The sequence below is a fragment of the Cucurbita pepo genome, chromosome 6 (assembly GCF_057944985.1).
Source record: "Cucurbita pepo subsp. pepo isolate OVF chromosome 6, ASM5794498v1, whole genome shotgun sequence".
NCBI classification, from domain to species: domain Eukaryota; kingdom Viridiplantae; phylum Streptophyta; class Magnoliopsida; order Cucurbitales; family Cucurbitaceae; genus Cucurbita; species Cucurbita pepo.
In genome coordinates, this window is record NC_141803.1 from 1334974 (window position 1) to 1354419 (window position 19446).

At 36.6% G+C, this 19446-nt stretch overlaps 3 protein-coding genes across 7 annotated transcripts; 1 reads left to right on the top strand and 2 right to left on the bottom strand.

The window, feature by feature from the left end:
- Positions 1–609: 609 nt before the first annotated feature.
- LOC111797583 (homeobox protein knotted-1-like 2) lies at positions 610–3357 on the bottom strand. Its single transcript, XM_023680634.2, has 5 exons — positions 2617–3357; positions 2412–2534; positions 2196–2331; positions 1048–1301; positions 610–973 (listed from the first exon to the last, which is right to left on the bottom strand). The coding sequence occupies exons 1-5, from the start codon at positions 3016–3018 to the stop codon at positions 770–772; spliced, it is 1119 nt and encodes a 372-aa protein (XP_023536402.2). The 5' UTR covers positions 3019–3357; the 3' UTR covers positions 610–769.
- Positions 3358–8426: 5069 nt separating this feature from the next.
- On the bottom strand, positions 8427–14161 carry LOC111797582 (endo-1,4-beta-xylanase 1). Of its 5 annotated transcripts, none has more exons than XM_023680629.2 (10): positions 14020–14161; positions 13354–13516; positions 12466–13242; positions 12305–12361; positions 11759–12126; positions 11509–11668; positions 10922–11265; positions 10654–10831; positions 10015–10551; positions 8427–9718 (listed from the first exon to the last, which is right to left on the bottom strand). In XM_023680629.2, exons 3-10 carry the CDS (start codon positions 12547–12549, stop codon positions 8612–8614), a joined length of 2835 nt encoding a protein of 944 aa, XP_023536397.2. In that variant the 5' UTR covers positions 12550–13242; positions 13354–13516; positions 14020–14161; the 3' UTR covers positions 8427–8611. The 5 variants fall into 5 exon arrangements, with proteins under 5 accessions (XP_023536397.2, XP_023536398.2, XP_023536399.2 ...); XM_023680630.2 differs by having other exon boundaries at positions 13354–13538; positions 14020–14143; XM_023680631.2 differs by lacking the exon at positions 13354–13516 and having other exon boundaries at positions 14020–14130.
- Positions 14162–17123: 2962 nt separating this feature from the next.
- Positions 17124–18560, top strand: LOC111797621 (zinc finger CCCH domain-containing protein 20). The gene has a single exon (XM_023680677.2). The coding sequence runs from the start codon at positions 17218–17220 to the stop codon at positions 18265–18267; it is 1050 nt and encodes a 349-aa protein (XP_023536445.2). The 5' UTR covers positions 17124–17217; the 3' UTR covers positions 18268–18560.
- The last annotated feature ends 886 nt before the right edge of the window (positions 18561–19446 follow it).

Genomic DNA, 19446 nt, shown 5'->3' on the forward strand with positions numbered 1-19446 from the left:
ATTAATTTTAATTAATCAACACGCGTGATTGAAATAAATGATGAGATAAATAAATAATTATTTTGGAAAAAGAAAAAAAAAAGGAGTATTTTATTGATTTTTTTAGACAAATATGGACAAACCAGTTGGTGGGCTATGATTGGAATGAAGAAAATAATACAATAGTATATGTATCCATACTATATGATTAAGAACAAAGATATCACATATTTAATAATTAATCATTAGTTTTGATCCAAAATTCATTTTTAATGTTTTAACATAAATACTTCACTGTCTTTAAATTTAAACATTTTTTAAGGTAACAAGACATAATAAAACATACTGCATGATTTTCCTAAAATAATATTTGTTTGTTGACTAATCATATCCACTTTGTCGACCACATTTATAAACTGTATTATTTTTTTAAGATAAAGATTGGTTTTATGCGTCGGCGGGCAGATGGGTCAAACGTTAATAAATAAATAAATAAATAAATAAATGCTAAAATAAAAATAATTAAGGAATTAAACGCAATAAATTTTGAATTTCAGAAATGGGTTTGGAATTTCCAAGTCCAAAACTGACCCAATTTCAAAATCAGCCCATTATGGTAAGATCATAATGTTGATAAAGAGAGAAATTAACATTATACATTCATGAGGTTCTAAATAACAAATATTATTATTTCCTCGACGCTTATGAAACATAATTATTGTTTGTCACGCTATTTGGTTGGTATTATATGAAGGAATGACACTTTCGGAGGCGTTTATGGTCGGGTGAGTCACGGTCCGAGTCGATAATGGGCATCGGTCATGTAGTGACCGTCGATATAGAGAGCAGTGTTGGGAGGGTGAAGCCCATCCATGACCATGAACTGCATATCTTCAGAGGGTTTCCAGTGTCTCTTCCTTTGGTTTATGAACCAATTGTTTATTTGCTTCTGATCCAACCCAGTGGACTCGGCCAATGCCACCTTCTCCGTCTCCTGTAAAATCGCATCAAAACTCATTCTTAACAACATTCTTGAACCATGGAAATGTCAATGATTTAGCAACTTACTGAAGGGTATGGCCATTTGTAGTGCAACTCCCACCAATTAAGAAGCTTCTGCCTTGCATCTTTTGGGAGCTTTCCCTTTTTCTTCTTCTTTGAAAGTTCTTGCTTGAGACTGCTCAAGTAGCCACTGTACTTTCTCAATAGGTGGTTCCTCAATTCTCTGTCTTCGGCACGTGGGTCGATCTCCGGTAGCTCGGTTTCTCCGCCGCTATTTTCTTGTTCCTCCTCCGAGGATCCCATACCCTCACACTTCTCGTCTGTAATTACAAAGTCAGCTATCAAATTTTCTCAAACCCAAGTCGAGTTTAACTCATATTACTATACTGTAGGTGTAAAGGACATCTATCACGACTCTCCACAATGGTATGATATTGTCTACTTTGAACATAAGCTCTCATGAACTTGCCCCAATGGAGAGTGTATTATTTGATTATAAACCCATGACCATTCCCTAAATTTACCAATGTGGGACACTTTCATCCAACACCTCCCCTCGAACAAAATACGTCTCCCCTTATTCGAGCCTCACTCCTTTGGAGTCTTAGTCATTTTTTACCACATTCGAGGAGGCTTGACTCCTTTTACTTTTTGGAGTCCTTTGTTTAACATTCGAGGATTTGCCAATCTATTGGCGCGACTAAATTTAGGGCATGACTCTGATACTATGTTAGACGAAACGACTCTTCACAATGGTATGATACTGTCCACTTTGAGCATAAGCTCTACTGACTTTGCTTCGGGCTTAGTTTGAGTTTGGGTTTTTTAAGGTCGGACCGACCAAATGATGAAAGTTAGGGTAGTTTGAACGGAACATAATCTAATTAATTAATCTTTGATTTGTAGCAGTTAATGATGGCGTCAATCTTGGAGTGATAAACATTCTAAAACCAATAAAGTTAAATAAATAAACCTAATTAAGCATAATAATCAAGGAAAATTAGTGTCAGAGATCTGAAAAATTATTTTAAGAAAAACCCACAAATTGCAGAATCAAACGTGGGCAGATCATGATATGTAATTATAAAAAACATATAAATCATTTGAAAATTAATAATAATAAAAAAAAATCGCCGTTTAGGGAGTGTTTAAGCTAGTGATTAGGGTTCTTCAAATTCATGCCATTTTCACAAGAGATTTAGAGGCAAAGTTACCGGAATTGAAGATCCGAAGTGGGCCGTTGCAGAGAGAACTGAGCTGAGATTCGACCCGTCGCATGAAATCCATGGCTTCTTGAATCGGCCTTGTAAGTTCCTCCCGATATTTCACCAACATGTCGTAATAAGCTTCCTGTTTTTACAAAACATGTAAAAAAACCCATATGGTCTTGAACTCAAATCACTGATTAAAACACCCTATGTTTCTCGTACCATGAATTGGTCAAGTTCTGGATCCTTAAGGGTCTCTCCAGAAACCATGGAAGATCGCTGCCGTGTTTCGAATTCATGCCGAGCCGCCACCAGGCGTTCCACCACTTGCGGCGGAGCACCCACCTACAAAATTAATTTAATAATAACAATAATCTTTTAAGCTCATAATTAATGTTGGGATTGAAGGGTAATTTCCCTTTTTAACCTTTTGACATTCCATGTAGGCTTCCAGGAGGCTGGAGTATTGAGGATGAGCAAGGATTTTGGCCTTAATGGCTTCCACATCGAGTAAGCCGTTTTGGTCAGGCCGACATGTCGGCGGCGGCGGCTGCCCTCCTCCTCCTCCTCTGAGTAAAGGGTGGTGAAATTTGTGGAGTTGATGGTGTGAAGAACTGGCTTCCGTCTTGACAATCGGGTGGGAATGGTCGGTTTGAAAACAGTCGGTTCCTTGTTGAAGATGAAAGGAATTGAGACCCATCTGAGCCGTTGGATTTGATGACCTTCCGAAATTACCTGATGAAGAATTCCCCCCAACCACTCCCGATGGGTACAAGAAATTCCCTCTCGGATTTGAGTTTTCGTTTACATGATTATTATATTCCTCCATTTTTCACTAAACAACAACTCTTCAAAGCCCTAGAGAACCCAAATCAAAACCCTAATCTAGAATCGCCGCCGCCAAGTGGCCTTACAACTCGCCGGAAAAAGGATACAATCGGCTGTTCTCCATGATCAAGACCAAGGCATTTTGTTTTCACAAATGGGTATGAAAAATAAGGCGAAATTAGGAAGCTTTTTTCAAAATCGTTGTTCAGGGAGACCTTTAAGTGAATCTATTTGCATGTAGGGGACATGGCCGAGGAAGAAGAAGATGAAACGATGTCGGATTTCACGTGGGGATGGAGAAAAGGGAAATTTTTTTTTTTTTTCTTGCTTATTTTGCTTGGGGTTTAGGTGGTAGTTGACAAGTCTTCCTTTGTTCAAAGTAATAAAAAAAAAAAAAAAGTAAAATAATTGAGATAATTGCAAAAAGCAAACAAGAAGGCTAGCAATTAGGGGGACTGTTGTTGATTTGAAACATTTTTTATTATATATATTTATAATCCTAAATTAATTAATTAATTATTGAAATATTACTAAATTAGGTATCCTTTACAAATAGAATGTGTGTGTTCCAAATCCAATTCCAATTTGAATATAAGAAGTACATTTAATTAAAGCATTATTTTCTATTTTATTTGTTGTCATTAGTTTTAGTTTTTAACTTGTTTAAGTAAATATTTATATAAGCGAAGGGTGGGTGGGTGGGGGCATTCCCATTTCCCAACCCGGCGCCCCCGGGGGGCGTTAGGGGCGGCGTTAGGGGCGGCGTTAGGGTTTGGGAAGTCCAAGTCCAAGTAGAAGACAGAGAGTAGCAGTCCATGTTTCATGTTCATCATTCATTCACTCACTCACTCACTCTCACTGTAAGTCTGAAATGCTTTAGTGTAATGTAGTGTTGTGTGCAGAGGGCAGTGCGTGTGGTGGTCCTCGCATCTTCCCCATGCATTAAACCATATATTATAAACATATATACATACGTACTTATTACTACTGCTCATACGCTCCATCCCCAGGTGTTTTTCTTTTTCTCCATTTCCCAATTATCTCTGTCACTGCCTCTTCATTCAATCTACATTACTTCTTTGTTTTGAGTTTATTCTTTACTCTTGCGAAGATTTAGATTTGATATTTAATGGTCCCGATATGATCTTGTTACCTATTTTTCACTGACTTTTTCTGTATACCAATACAAGTCATTCCAACATGTTTGGTCCTCACTCAGATGCATCTATGTAAAATTTTTAGGTTGTCACGTGTAAGATCTCACATGGATTGGAGAAATGAAAAAAACATTCCTTTTAAGAATATAGAAAACTCTTCCTAGTAGATGTGTTTTAAAACTGTGAGACTAATAGCGATATGTAGTGAGCTAAAATGGACAATCTTTGTTAGTGGTGGGTTTGAGGCCGTTACAAATGATTTCAGAGACAAATACTGAGGAGTGAACCAGCGAGGACGCTAGGGCACGAGGGTGGATTGTGAGATCTCGCATTGGTTGGAGAGAGAAACGAATTATTCGTTATAAGTGTGTGGAAATCTCTCCCCATTAAATGCGTTTTAAAATTAGGAAGTAATTTTGTTAGTGATGGGTTTGTGTTGTTACATCATCGAGGGATAGGAACCTCTTCGTAGGTAACGGGCCAAACACAGATAATATCTGTTAGTGATGGGATTAGGCTATTACACTTCAAAGTAGGGTTGACTATTAAAGTACCTATGATTGAGTCAGCATGTGATCATAATACATAGGGTTCGGATAATGAAAAATAATTTAATTGGAGGAAGGGGTTAGAGAGTTAGAGGGCTTATCACAATCAAGTCCTATCGTCCTTTTTGATAGTATCATATGAAATGAGCTGTTAATGTCGCATCTAATTTGTGTCACACCCACACATAAAATACCTCAACATAACGCTCACCCCATTAACTTCCCTTCTCTCTTCTTCTTAATAATTCATTTAACCATTATCATCCTTTTACTCTCAATTAATTAACTTCAATCAACAATACTAATTCATTCAAAGTACATGGATTAAAAGAAAATTCACTTTATTCCAATTATAAATAATAGATTTTAAGTAAACAAAATATTCCTTACAAGTCAGGAAAACTTTTCTTTAGTAAATACGTTTTAAAATTGTGAGGTTGTCGACGATACGCAACAGACCAAAACGAACAATATCTGTGTAGCGATGAACTTGGACTGTTACAAATGATATAGAGTCAAACACCGAAGAGTGTACCAACGAGGATGCCAGGTGTCACAACTTAACTATGAAGAGAGTAGATTGTGACCTTCACATTGCGACAAGAGAAGTAGCGCTCATTCGGCCACACGAGGTCACAAAACTTCCCAATTGAAAAGGTCGAATTGTGACACTAGGCCTCCAGGAGAGTGGATTGTGAGATCCAACATTAGTTATAGTGATAGGTTTGGACTATTACAAATGATATAGAGTCAGACACCAAAAGATTTACGACACTGACCTTAGTTGAACGGTGAGAGAATTGTAAGATATTAATTTAATTAATTAATTTATAATTATTTGGAACTCATTGTTATAGCCTCCAGTTTAGTAATTGGTATAGTAAATTGACTCTTCAAAAAGAAAATTTGGCTTTAAAGTTCTCTTTTTTAAGTCACCCTTTCATCAACCTATTAACAGCGTCCTTTTTTTTTGTTTTCTTTTTACCAAAAAAAAAAAAAAAAAAAAAGCTTTATAAAAGTAATAAAATTACGTGCATAATTTGGAAATTACCCTTCTTAATGCTTCTCACATTTAAAATATCTATAAAAATTGAAAATTTAATATTCTTTCCCTAATTTCTTTTATTTATATATATATATATATATATATTAAAAAAAATCTAATATTTTGTCGTTATAAACTGTATAAGGTAAATGGTTATTTTATTATATTTAAAAATTGAAAGCAAGATCAATTAAGATGGTGGGTATTTGAAGAATAAAAGTAGTGTTTTTTTTTTTCAATAAAAAAGTAGTAATTGCAAAATTAGTTGATTTCAACCGCGTCTTAAGTTAATTGACCTTATCATGTATGCTCGTTCAATCATTAATTCGTCAATTATTGAACTTTATTAATTATGAAAAATATATAATTATGGAATTCTTTAAATAAAATAAGTTTAAAATCTGGAAAAGTCAAATTAGGCAATCAAAATGATGGGAAAATGGTTTTGGAGAAGAAATTATGTGGGGCCACCAAATCATCTATTATTATTTCTTCGTCTATAGCCTTTATTATATCTGAAATTAAAATGGGAAATTAATGGAAAAAAGAGAAGTAGTTATTATTATTATTTAAAAATTAAAAATTAAAAATTAAAAGTATTAGTTAAAAGTAAAGAGAAAACTTTTTTTTAGAAGACAAAAAATGGAAAAGGAAAAGGCGAAGAGGGAGAATTTTAAAATGGTTGAGAATAATGGTGAGGCGACGGGCAAAGGGAGTCGGTGAAGCACGGGAGAGGCGCTGGCAGCCGCCGCAGGAGACCTCAGTACCACTTCCAATAATCTGTGGCTTATATTGTGTACCAAAATATGAACCAAAATCCTGTCTTCCAAGAGTTTGTGATAGGTTTTTTCAAGTTTGGAGAGAGAAACAAAACATTTTTTACCAGAGGTGAAAATCTCTCTCTAAATTTTTAAATTTAGTGGTGAGCTTTAACTGTTACAAAAATTGTTTTCAAGCATCGAACACACAATATTTAAGACAATGAGTTTGAATATCTATACAAAATTTAGAAGTTAGATTTAAAAACATAAAAAAAAATAACATGACCCTATGTTGTTGAAAAGGAAAACAAATTTGGCCATGTTTAGAGATAGAAGGGTTAACCATAATATAAAAATAAATTTAATTTAATGGTCTTTAATAGATACCTCATTTAAAAATATCGTATATCATTAAAAAAAAATTAAAATTAAAAAAATGATAGAATTTGTACTTAGGAAGGATTATAATAATTAATAAACACAGCATTTTACTACTGTTTTTCACTTAAAACTAATTAATGTTACATTTGTGGGTTAGTGTTGAGCTAAGATTGGTAAGAATTTTCTTTACCATAGAGAGAAAGGTTGACTAACTAAGTAAGGAAGAATATGTTGGCTTGTATGGGTATATTTGAATGTTTGTACTCGATCTTTCAAAGATTTTTTTTGATGTCGTATGGTCTAAACTATGTGATTGAGCTCTGACTCTTGCATGGTTCAATTTAGGCTATACACGACAAGCACTTCGATGTATATTTGGATGAGCTTGAATTGTGTCTCTTGAAGTACAACCACCCCAGCGACCTTATAATGACTCCAAACAACTACGTAGATCTAATATCAGTGTCTCATCCTTTGAATCAAATTCTAATTTGATTAAACTTTTGAAATGGAAGAGATTGAGGGAGGAAATATAAAGGCCTACGAGTCCTAATAACTCCCACATTCATAGATAAGAAAAAGGAGGAATATAAAGGGTAAGACTAAAAAAGAGCATAAACGTGAGAGTGGGTAGAGGTGTCAGTGTTAAGAAGAGGGGGAAATGACGCGCGAGAACACCGCGGGGGCTGTTTCGCCATATCCACCACAAACAGCTACCTCTCTCTCTCTCTCTCTCTCTCTCTCTCTCTCTCTCTCTCTCTCTCTCTCTCCCCCCCCCGTTTCTGCAACTCCACCACTGTCACTTCCACTTTCTCTCTCAACTCTCCCAGAAAAAAAGAAAAAAGAAAAAAGAAAAAAGAAAAAAAAGGGTTCGTTGTTTGAACTTTTCAATAGGCGTGGGACCCAAAGCCCCATCCCCCATCATGTCAAACGTAAACTCAATCTGAATCTGAAGCAAAGGAAGAGAGGAAAGAGCACACAAGAACCTCATCCTTCTTCCACATCTCCAGCTTTCTCTCTCTCTCTCTCTCTACACCCATGTGGGACGTGGGCTCCACCTAAACCAGGTATTTAGGGACAACGATGGGACTCTTTCTGGGTCCCATCCCCCATCGTCTTCTTTCTTTAGAGAGAGAGAGAAACAGAGGGGGAGGGAGAAAGTTTTGTCGTAGATGGTGGGACCCTATCAGCTTGATTTGATGGTCTATGGGGCCCTCCTCCTTTTCTAATCCTCCATCTTCTTCTGCTACCAACGGTCTAATTTTACTCACTTTTTTTCATTCATACTAAACCCTCTTATTTAATGACTGTGGGCCTCATCCCAGTAAATTCACCATTTCGGTCCAATCCATCCATCCATCCATCCATCCATCCATCCAACATTTATTTATTTATATCTTCCTGCAACATACCATTTTCTGCATTCTCCTGGGCCTATATAGCTCACTCAGGCCCACTACTTCTTCCTTAATTGGGCCCAGTATTTAAAGGTTTTAAGGATGCTGCCATCCAACGTGTAAACAACACACGTGTATTTTATAGTTTTGAATGGGGGGAATAATACAGATTGGAACTCACGTAGACGTAGTACAGCCAGCTAGGGAAGGGAACATTTTGCTTTATAACCCCAAATCTTTGGAAAAGTAGTATATCTGCACTGCAACTTCTTCTTGTGTTAAGCACAACCAGTGGTTTGGTTTTTTCACAGATCTATAGATATCACCACAGCTGTATCTCCCTTTTCCACCTCAAATGTCTTTGAGATCTTCTTGGAGGCATTGACAATCTCCACGTTATATGTCCCCTGAAACCCTCTAAATTTGAATTCACTTTTCTCATCAATCTGCCCACTTGCGTGCGAAAGCCATTCGTGTTTCAGAGCTATGTATCGTTTCCCAGCTTCGTTTATCTCGCCTTCTGCATTCACTAAATGAGAATTGTCCCGGCACATAAACAGCTCCCAGAATCCCCATAACATTATACCTTCTACTGCTGGATGAGCAAAAGCTTCTCGAAGCATCACTTCCAAATCATCGGCTCTAATGTGTTCATTTATGGACGACACGTCGAGCTCTGTGAACCAGATTGGAAGGCCTAGAATTCCCAATTTGTCTAAAGCAGATCTAACAACTGGACCCACTGGACTATCAATATGCCCTTGGATCCCAATTCCTCCCACTGGAGCCCCTTGCTCCTGCAGTTGAAGAATTTGCTCTATGTACTTCTCTGGAGAAGACCTCGCGTCACGCCCATCTTCAACGTGATAGTCATTCACGAATAGTAGAGCTGATGGATCGAGTTTGTTAGCGTTCTTAAACATATCTGCTCGGATATCTTTGCCAAGATGATCTTGAAAGAACGATCCATGCAACATCTCATTGTTGACATCATGGTGCTTGAACTTTCCCTTGTAGCGTGTCAATAGGCCTGTAAGGCGATTTTGAACAGCAGCCATCATATCATTCTTGTTTAAGGACTGAATCCATTGTTGTACTGTACTCTGCACTTCCCAGAAGATGCAGTGACCACGAGTCTCTATGTTGTGGCTCTTGCAGAAATCCAATAAGTCATCAGCATCCTTATAGTTGAAGTTTGCTTGCTGCGGCTCTGTCCAATACCACTTGAGCTCATTTCCAAACACAGCCCAGTTGAAATTCTTGACGAAAAACTCGACAAAATCTTCGTGGTCAATGTTTGTTCTACTAATGCAAGTCCCAAAAGGAAAACTGTTCTGCGTTTGTCTGACTTTTATAAATGTGCCACTAGAGCTGGATCCTGAGAACTTGAGGGTGATATCACGCCTGCGGATCTGAAGGAGTCCAATTAAAACAATAAAAGCGCAATCAGCAATAATAAGTTGCCGAAACGAGAAAAGTTAAAAGTCATGATGCAGAAAACGAAACCTGAAGAATTAAGGCATGTTAAGAACTAATATTGCACATCAAACTAGCTAAGCATTTACCATAAAGTTTGATTTACGAAGAGTATAGTACTTCACGCTAAGAATACTGTACCAAGATGATGGATTTCATTCTCAAGGAATCAATATTTTATAATTTCTTCCTCTACCTAACTCTGTGTGGTGCATCACTCTCTAAATTTTACCTTATCTGTCTGCGTTCTCAAATATCTAAACCTTGCATGGCGGTCAACAGGGAAAATTTGAAGTCCGGCAACCATTAAGTCGACACCTGGAGCAGGGCCTTGTATATAAACCATTATCTTTGCTGCTTGCTTTTCAATCCTAAAGGAACCCCCAATTTCATGCCATCGATCATCACTGATCTCAACTTGCCCTCCATTGACCCATTGGTTATCCACTCCGAGAGCAACATTGACATTTTGTGCACCAGTTGCCCCAGAGCCAATCTTGACCCAAGCAGACACTTGATATGTGAGAAAGAGTTTCACCTTATCGGTTATCATCTGACCGGGACCCATCCAAGTTTGTGTGCGATTCGTCACGAGAATGAAGCGACCACTTAGACGTTCGGAAGGGCCAAGGGAGTCTCTGGCCATAGGAGGAACAATATGTGGTGACCCTGTTCCAACACTTAGTGTACAACTTCCAAGGGGAAACCATCCATTGGTGCTATTACTTAGATTGCTGTTCTCAATGATATTGACTCCATGGGCTGAATTCTGCACGATAGAAACAAAGAACAATAAGTCACTCTATAAACTCATACAATAAAGCAAGTCTGGAAACTCCTAAAATAGATCTGCAATTGCTCATTCAAGCACCTCAATACGAAGTGGGGGTGAAGGATGAGTCTTTTGTGCATGCCTGACAACAAGACTATCAATGAGAATATCGACCCCCGAAGGTGGACCTTCAATATAGATGACAACCTTTGATGGGGAAGAATTTAAGAGAAACTTCCCCTTTAATTGTACCCAATCCTTGTCTGTTGCCTGCACACTTCACCAAATCAATCGCTTATCAGTTTCTTCACAAACTGTAGAAGTTTATTTATATCAAGGTGGAAAAAGATAAAAAGGAAAGACTAACTTGGCAATTCCGATATATTGTTCACGAGAATTTGGTGATTGCACCCATAAAGTAGCCCGTACATCAGTAGTGGTGATATTGTTGCCAGATACACGAACAACAGCAGCAACATCATAAGCAAGCTTTCGCTGCACCCTTCCTGTGATCTCCTGCTGAATCCCGTTCCAGCTCTGTGTGCGTTTGGTTGCAGAGGCAAAAAACTTCCCAGACTGTGGGAGAACTTTTCCATTACACATTGAATCGTGCAGAGCAATCTTGCATCCTCTTCCAGACCAATTTTTAGGGTCATCATTAAAATTTGGGTTCAGAATAAGATTCCCATTACAAGCATTGGCATTTCCAGTCTTCTCGGATAGATGGTCATGAAGAGAGAGTTAAGTTAAAATCAACCAAAAACTCAATTTTTGCTGAAGAAAAGAACGCATTATTTTGAATGACAACGATCCATATAAGAACAATAGACGTTAAATTCCATTGAAGTTTTGGATGTGGATTGGACAAGAGGGTAGGCAGACGATGGGATTTCTGAAAATAATTCTCTTAATAAATCAGAGAAGGACGAGATTAGCAACAAGAAATACAATTACCTCCAATTCATTTAGACCAGTACAGGTAATCTCAACTGACTGTATGAGCAAATCAATACCCGGAGGAGGCCCTTCCAAATAGAATACAACACGGTCCGGCATGGTTGACAAGGAGAATGTCCCCTCCAACTTCTCCCACTTCTCTTTCAACACAGAAGTTCTGCATGCACTTTTTATCTATTAGTTTTCCAAGTCCACATATTCTCTTCTCGAGGAAAAATGATGGAGACGTGACAATAAAGTTAGTTACCTTCCAATGCACAAATAATTAGTAGTAGAATCTTTGTATAGTAGCTTTAAAGTTGCTACGACATCAGCAGATCCTTGAAGAGATCCTGATACACCAACACTTGCTGAAACTGAATAAGTAATACCAGGGGAAATGTTGTTAGTGATTTCCTGTTCCAGTCCCTGCCAGCATTCGTTTCGATCCGTAACAACAGCATACTTAGCATATGAATTGATGGATAATTCATCCCGGTAATTTGACTCGGCCAAAGTTACATAGCCATTACAGCAATTGGAGTGCCAATATTGCAGTCCCATTGAGAAGTCATGATTCAGTAAGATATTAGCAGCACGTGGAGGACTTAGTTTGGTTGGGTGTTCTTCCATTGCCTGTCATAAAAATATGGGTTATATTGATAAAAGAAACCATCTAGATAAATAAACTCTAGTCAAAATCAGAGTTCACAGAAATCCCTTTGATCAGAAACATCACTATGACATATCAGATTATATAAACGATCCCAGCCTGGAAAAGGACAATTGTAAAAATGATGAAACAAATCAGTACCCCTGAAGCTTCACTGGCGTTGTTCATCTGGGTGATGTTCTGGGACACAACAAAGCTCTAGCCGAATCCAAATGCAAAACCAATTTTATAAGGAAACAAAATAAGACACAGTATAATAAGTAAAAGAGAAATAGAATTTCATGGGGAAGGGTGAATGGCACCTGAGAAGGCTTGTCACTGTTGGGATTCTGATGATTGATGTCCGGAGATTGGCTTGCGAAGCAGCAGGCACATGCCCTCCTCATTTATACGAACTGCAATTAGATTTAATCTAAGGAAAGCCAAGACATCCAACTAAAAAAACAATGGAAGTCCCTTCTCATTAAACTAATGATCAATCTGCTGCAATTAGCTTCCGTCAAGCAATCCCGATTTGAATATTCTCAAAAGAGTTTCCATATTTTGCTTTGTCTTGCAGATTAGGCACTAGAGCCCCAGTATGCTTGAATTGAAATAGAAGCGTCAGGACTGTTCTATGTTTCCCAATTCCACTAAAAGCCTATCTCTTGCTTTCGTTCTTGTGCAATTTGATTATCAGAAGAACTTGCTTAAAAGAAATATGATAGCACAGACATCTATGGAAATTGCAGTTTGGTGAAGCGGGTTTTTCAAATGTTTATATTAGATGTAAGGGGACAGTGGATGTGACTTTTGAACTCTATTCGCCCAGATTCTCGTTGTCCACAGATTTGCCTTGAGAAACAAATAAGATTTGGGTTTCCCTATTAGATGCTCATAGCCTCAAGCTGTTTGGAGCCCTCATTCCCAACAGAAAACTGTCTTTCACGACAAAAACTAACAAAGCCTAAATCTGCCAATGCAACTGCTCGATTATGCCTCCACATTTGAGACTCAATTTCAGAGTACATACAACCAGATCGCAGTGCCATTTTTCCAGATGAGTTGATATTTCCTTCGTTAGCTCTGCGCCTTACTTCCTAATGGGAATGAAATATGTCCGATTACAATATTGAACCAGATTTGAAAGCATTGCCTCAGAATGCAACCCAAATGAAAAAACAATTTCTGGGGAACACTCGGCAAATTACCTATGGGATTTTCTGGCAGATTTTCAGTACAAGAACCAATCAAATCCAAGCATATTTAAACGCTCGCAGGGCATGTGCACTAAAAGTCAATGGGAAGGAACCTCCGAATTCAATTGTTCTAAGGTGATGCGATCCATTGCTTTCTTCTACGAATTAAAAAAACCTAACAGACACCAGAGCGAAACCTGTAAACTTCATTCACTAGCATCATTATCTAGCAACAAGTTAAACTAACGATAGAAATCATTGACTCAGCTTAAAAGACAACCACGAAGAAACCTTAATTCAAAAGACCAATGGCTTTCAATGAATAAAAATCAGAATACATGCCAATAAATATCAACGCAAGGCTCTGTTTAAAAAGTTCCATATACGAAAATTGCAATAGATTATACAATAGAGAACGGCGAAAACAAACTATCTAGTCGAGCAACAAACGCATGTTAGACACTTGCAGAAGAGCCCCAGGTCATGCTGAATCAGATTTGGACACGATTCAGTGTGAATCTAGATCGTGTCAGTTTAGAAAGAATTGAATGGAATAACAATAAACATGACGATTTCGAAATATCGAAAATCTAAACAAGGAGGCGATAATGATCTATACTCCCCCAGAAACGAAATACAAAAACGAATTGCGATTAGACATAGCACGCTACTAAATACCTGAAATGAAAATGAACAGACTCTTGAGGAGAGGCCGCAGAAAACCCCTTCGAGAACCCACTCGTTCGCTCGCCAACGAGTTGAAAACCCGCGAAATTTTGTTGATTGTATATGATGTAACCCAAAAAGAAATTGCATAAATATCGTTTTTAAAAAAAATATGAAAATAAATTTGATGTGAATTTCTCAATTGCAGGCTGATGGGCCGTAAACGAATTCAAATGAATATAGGCCCAAGCCCAAGCCCAAGCCCAACGAGTTTGTTTAGTTGGGCTGCATTTCGCGAGAAGTGGAAAGACCACGGATTTGGGCCCAATCCCAACCGGGTTCAGAAAAAACTCGCAAATTAAATGAAAAGTCAAAATTATCATATAATTAAATAATGGATGAAAGTGGAGAGTTAAAATGGATGATTATTCAATATCACAATATCCGCTTGGGCAATTGTCATTTAGCGCATAGCACAGAGCACAATGCCCGCAAAACACGGACCCCGGAAAACTGTACCTATCCATAATAACTGCTTTCTTTATTTGTTTATATAATAATATATCCGCTTAAAATATTTATTAAAACATCAAAAAAATATATATTATATAAATAAACAATAATATTTCGCACTAAAAACCTTAAAAGATTCTACTCAATCTTCCTCGTACGAGAGGCCCGTTTATTCTTGTTGGCAACTTGCAATCTTAAAATTAAAAAAAAAAAAAATCAATTGAAAAAAGGAAGACAGGATATATATGATTTATAAATATTATATCACCAAAATTGTATTTAAATAAATTAACTTTCAAATAATAAAATTATTTTAAAAATCAGAATATAATATGCAGTTCATATAGTTAAATCTTACCTTAAAAAAACACGACCGAGTACTCATTATAATATAAAAATACAAGTCGACATTCTTTTATTAAAATTATCGAAAGGGATAATATTTTTTTAAGCCATCTCAAGTATGTCACTTAAAGAAGACATATTTTCAATGATTTTTTAATGCCAACTTGTTTATGATATTTCACTTTATATTAAATATTTGTTCAGTAACAATTAAATTAAATACAAAAATAAAATTTTAATTTTAGATAAATATTAATATTTTAACTATCTTTTTAAATAAAAATTAGGATAAAAATCTTATAAAAATGAAATATTTATTTGTATGTTAATCTATAACTAGTCAAAACAGACAATATCTATTTGATGATTTTTTTAGTGTGATTTTCGTGTTCATCAAATAAACTTTAATATTTTAAGTTAAATTATTAAAAAAAAAAAAAATCTTTTACTTTTTGAAACTAAGTTGTAGTAATCTCCAAATAAATCATACCCTTACTTAAAAGAAGAAAAAAAAAACTAATGATTTATTATATAATAATAGTACAAAAAAAGCAACAAGATTAATGGATAAGATCACCACAAGAATAATTTACAAAACAGTAAATATAATTAGGTCAAATCTTTTATTACCTAATGTAAACGTGTAACTGAAGGTCGGATAAATATTATCCAGTAATTCATTTAAATTTAACACAAAAAAACAAGAACACTTCTTATATTTAAAATTGATTTATTTTTTAAGTGATGAAATTCTCTATATTTATTCATCCAATTCGTCACCGTCTCAATTTATTAAACAAAATTTATTAATTCGTGTGATTGACTAATGGTACTTATGCTCCAAAAAGTCAAAACACATGTATTTAAGAACTTTACTACTGTACGAGTGTGCACACACAATCATATCTTATTGGATAAAACTTCATCTCAATCCACACCAGTACCATTGAACGATTATTTAAATTGAAATCATAATAATATTATTAAAAAAGAAAAGAAAAGAAAAAAATCGAAGCAGTTGATGGCGACTATATAATTTAAATTCATTTTCATTTAAAAAAATAATTATTTTTTTAATCATAATTTAAATCCGAACAATATGAATTTTAAACTAAAATTAAATCATGTGATATAATAATAAGATTCCGAAGCATATAATAAAAGTAAAAATGAGTAGGTAAAAACAATTAAATTGGTGTTAATGAAGCATATAAATGAGTAATAAAAAAAGGTACGATTTTTCTGTAGGGCTGGCTGTTTAATTCCAAACCAAAGGAACGTAATTACTTTCGAGTGGGGGAAAATTGATTAATGGGAATTAAATGTGGGATTTATGAAGGCTAAAAGTAGATAATAGGTTATTAGTGCCTAAACAGCACCCCCTCCCTCACGTCCGGTAAATATTAATTATATTTACCTACCCATGCTTTTATACACCTACTCAACTACTTTAATTAAAGACCTCCGTAGAAGCCTTTCTTAATTTTTAGATTAACAATTTAATTAGCAATTAAATTTTAATTTTATATACGTGACAATATGCGTACATAACACTTTTGTTGTTTAAAACTTAGATGAAATGTCGTGATATATGTCTACTAATCAAGTTTATTAAAAATTAGGAAAGAAAAAGCTGTTTTTTATTCGGTTTCTATCTCTCCTAAGCTATGTAGCCTAAATGAGATATCCTGTGACATGTGTGTCACAGTCTGGGCAAGCGTCTTATGTGTCCTTATTTAAAAAGGGTCTTTCAAGGACAATATCGGATGACATGACTGTGCCAGTATTGTTCTCTAGCCTATGTGTTGGAAGTAAAATTATGCACCCGCTGTTTAAAACATATGTTTGTAAATGGTTTAGCATGGACACAAAAAAGTCCGATGCTCAAGAGAATTTGGATGGATGGATGTTTGGGATGGAGACGATTGATGTATGGGCTAGTTCCCAATGGATGGGTTCGAGCTAGGCTAGATGGCCAATGTGCATGAATCGTGTTGTTGGGAACCGAGATGAAAACGAAATGGAACGTGATATGTTGTACGTGAGTACGAATGATGTGTGTGACTGAATAAGCTTGAATTTTGTATCTCACCGATTGTCTGACGAAGTCACAAAAACGAGCGAAAAATGAATATGGGATGGGACTATAGATTATTTTATAATAAAAATGATGAAATAAATGAGTGGGGACAGTATTGTAGTATTGACATTTTCTCTGACATTAATATTCTAACCGAACCACCCAAGTCGCTAACCCATCCACGGTTAAAAACCTACTCCGCTCTTTCCATGGGTTTATCATTTATAAGTCCCCACTCGATCCTTTTCTTCATACACTCAGTCAGCTGAAACATGATCGGCGAACAATCTAGATTCACTCAAACCATTCAAGTTCCCCCCTGGGACCCACACGAAGACCACCATACCATCGGAATTTCCTCGCCGGTCTTCATTCCCGGTGGGCTTGACTCATTTATCGACTCCTTCTCCGCCATTCACCGTTATCTACCCTCGGCGGCGGATTCCACCGCGGCGGAAGAAGCGGTGGATGGATTTTCCTGCGACCATTTCCGTATGTTCGAGTTCAAAATCCGGAGATGTGCACGTGGGAGATCGCACGATTGGACACAGTGTCCGTACGCCCATCCCGGCGAGAAGGCACGCCGACGAGATCCGAGGAAGTATCATTACTCCGGCACGGCCTGTCCCGAGTTTCGGAAAGGAAATTGCAAAAAAGGGGATTCTTGCGATCTCGCTCATGGGATTTTCGAGTGTTGGCTCCATCCAGCTCGGTATAGGACTCAGCCTTGTAAAGACGGACTGGCCTGCCGCCGCCGTGTCTGTTTTTTCGCCCATTTGCCGGAACAGCTCCGGGTTCTGCCACAGCAGAGCCCGAGAACTCCGGTTTCGGCCGATTCAGTAGATGGGTCCCCTCGAATTTCACTCGCATTCGATTCCTATTTCGCCAAAGGCTCAATTGTGACCTCACCCACTTCAATTATATCAATGCCGCCGGTCTCTCCACCGTCGGATTCTCCCCCTCTGTCGCCGAATTGCCCCCAACTCGGCGGTGGGTCATTCAATTCAATGACTAAACTGGCTTCGTCTCATCTTAAAATAGGGAAATCAAAGGCAACCCCTCATTGGGGGATTCAATTAGGACAAAATCTGCTCTCTCCCTCCGGCTCTGGTTTCTACAGTCTACCGTCAACTCCGACGACCGGAAAGTACGAATTGTGGGGGAAGAATTACGAGGAAGAACCCGCAATGGAGAGAGTGGAATCAGGGAGAGACCTGAGAGCCAAAATGTACGCAAAACTCAGCAAAGACAACTCCGTGAAAGAGGCGGCGGATTCGACGTCGACACCCGATGTCGGATGGGTCTCGGAGCTATTAATGTAAAATTCCTTAACTTACTCATCGGCGGCCTGTCGGGTTACGTCTGTGAATACAAACGTTGGTGGTGAATTTGCGCAATTTTCACAGTTTTTCATGTTTTTTTTTTGGTTAAATTACTCTGTTTTTGTTGTACATCTGAAAATACGAAATTTTTATGGCTGCCGGAGTAAGAGAAGGGTGTAGGATGGGGGTGGGGTTTGATTTAATTTTGAAATGTAATAATATTTTGGGATTTTCAGTAAAAATGTAAATCTTGTTGTCACCATTAATTACAGATAAGGTTTGTGACATGGAAATTATGGCCGTCCTTATCTTAAAAAATATATATGTTTTTTAATGTAATGTTGTGGTGGAAGCAGGAGCTCCTTTTTAGCTGCTTAAATTGTATAATCCGCAATCTCTAAAGATTTGAAGACGACAAGATTTGGTCAACTTCAGCTTGGGTGGGCCCTCATAATATAATATCTACTTCCCGCTATTGCTTCGACATAAAGATAATGTTTAATTATTATTGTAAGAAAGGGGAATTGTTGTGTAACGGGAACAGGGTGAAACCCGACCCGGTTATGCTCTAATTTATGGAATGGGAGTGGATTTAAAAGGATATACGTAATCCCGTAACCAAACAATCCCGTCCACTACACGTCTTTATTGACCAAATAAGACAATATTTATATGTGGGCCTCTCGCTTAGCCCAATGTTATTTTCACACAACAACCAAACATCTCTGTCTCATTTCCGCATCTATTTTATTTGCTACCCCAACCCCTACATTTCAATATATATAAATTTGCTAGTAGTTTTATCTTAATAATACCTCTAAATTTTAGGAGTTTTAATAATATTTTTAAATTAATTTTTTTTTTTTATCATTAGTAATATATTTAAATAATACCTGCAAACTTTTATAAATACTATTAACATATTTACCTTTACAAAAAATAAGTAAAAAAAAAAAACGGTCAATATAAAGACGAAAATCATATATTGACGTGTTGTAGATTATTTTTAAATTTTTTAATGTTATATTTGAAAGTTTATGAGTAATAATATAAATATTTATTGTTTTTTTTTTTTTTTTTTGTAAAGTTTAAAAGTGATTTTTTATTATTTTTAAAAAAGTTTGTATGTTTTTTTTTTAAATAAAAAATCTAAGAGTATTAATAAAATGTTTGAAAACT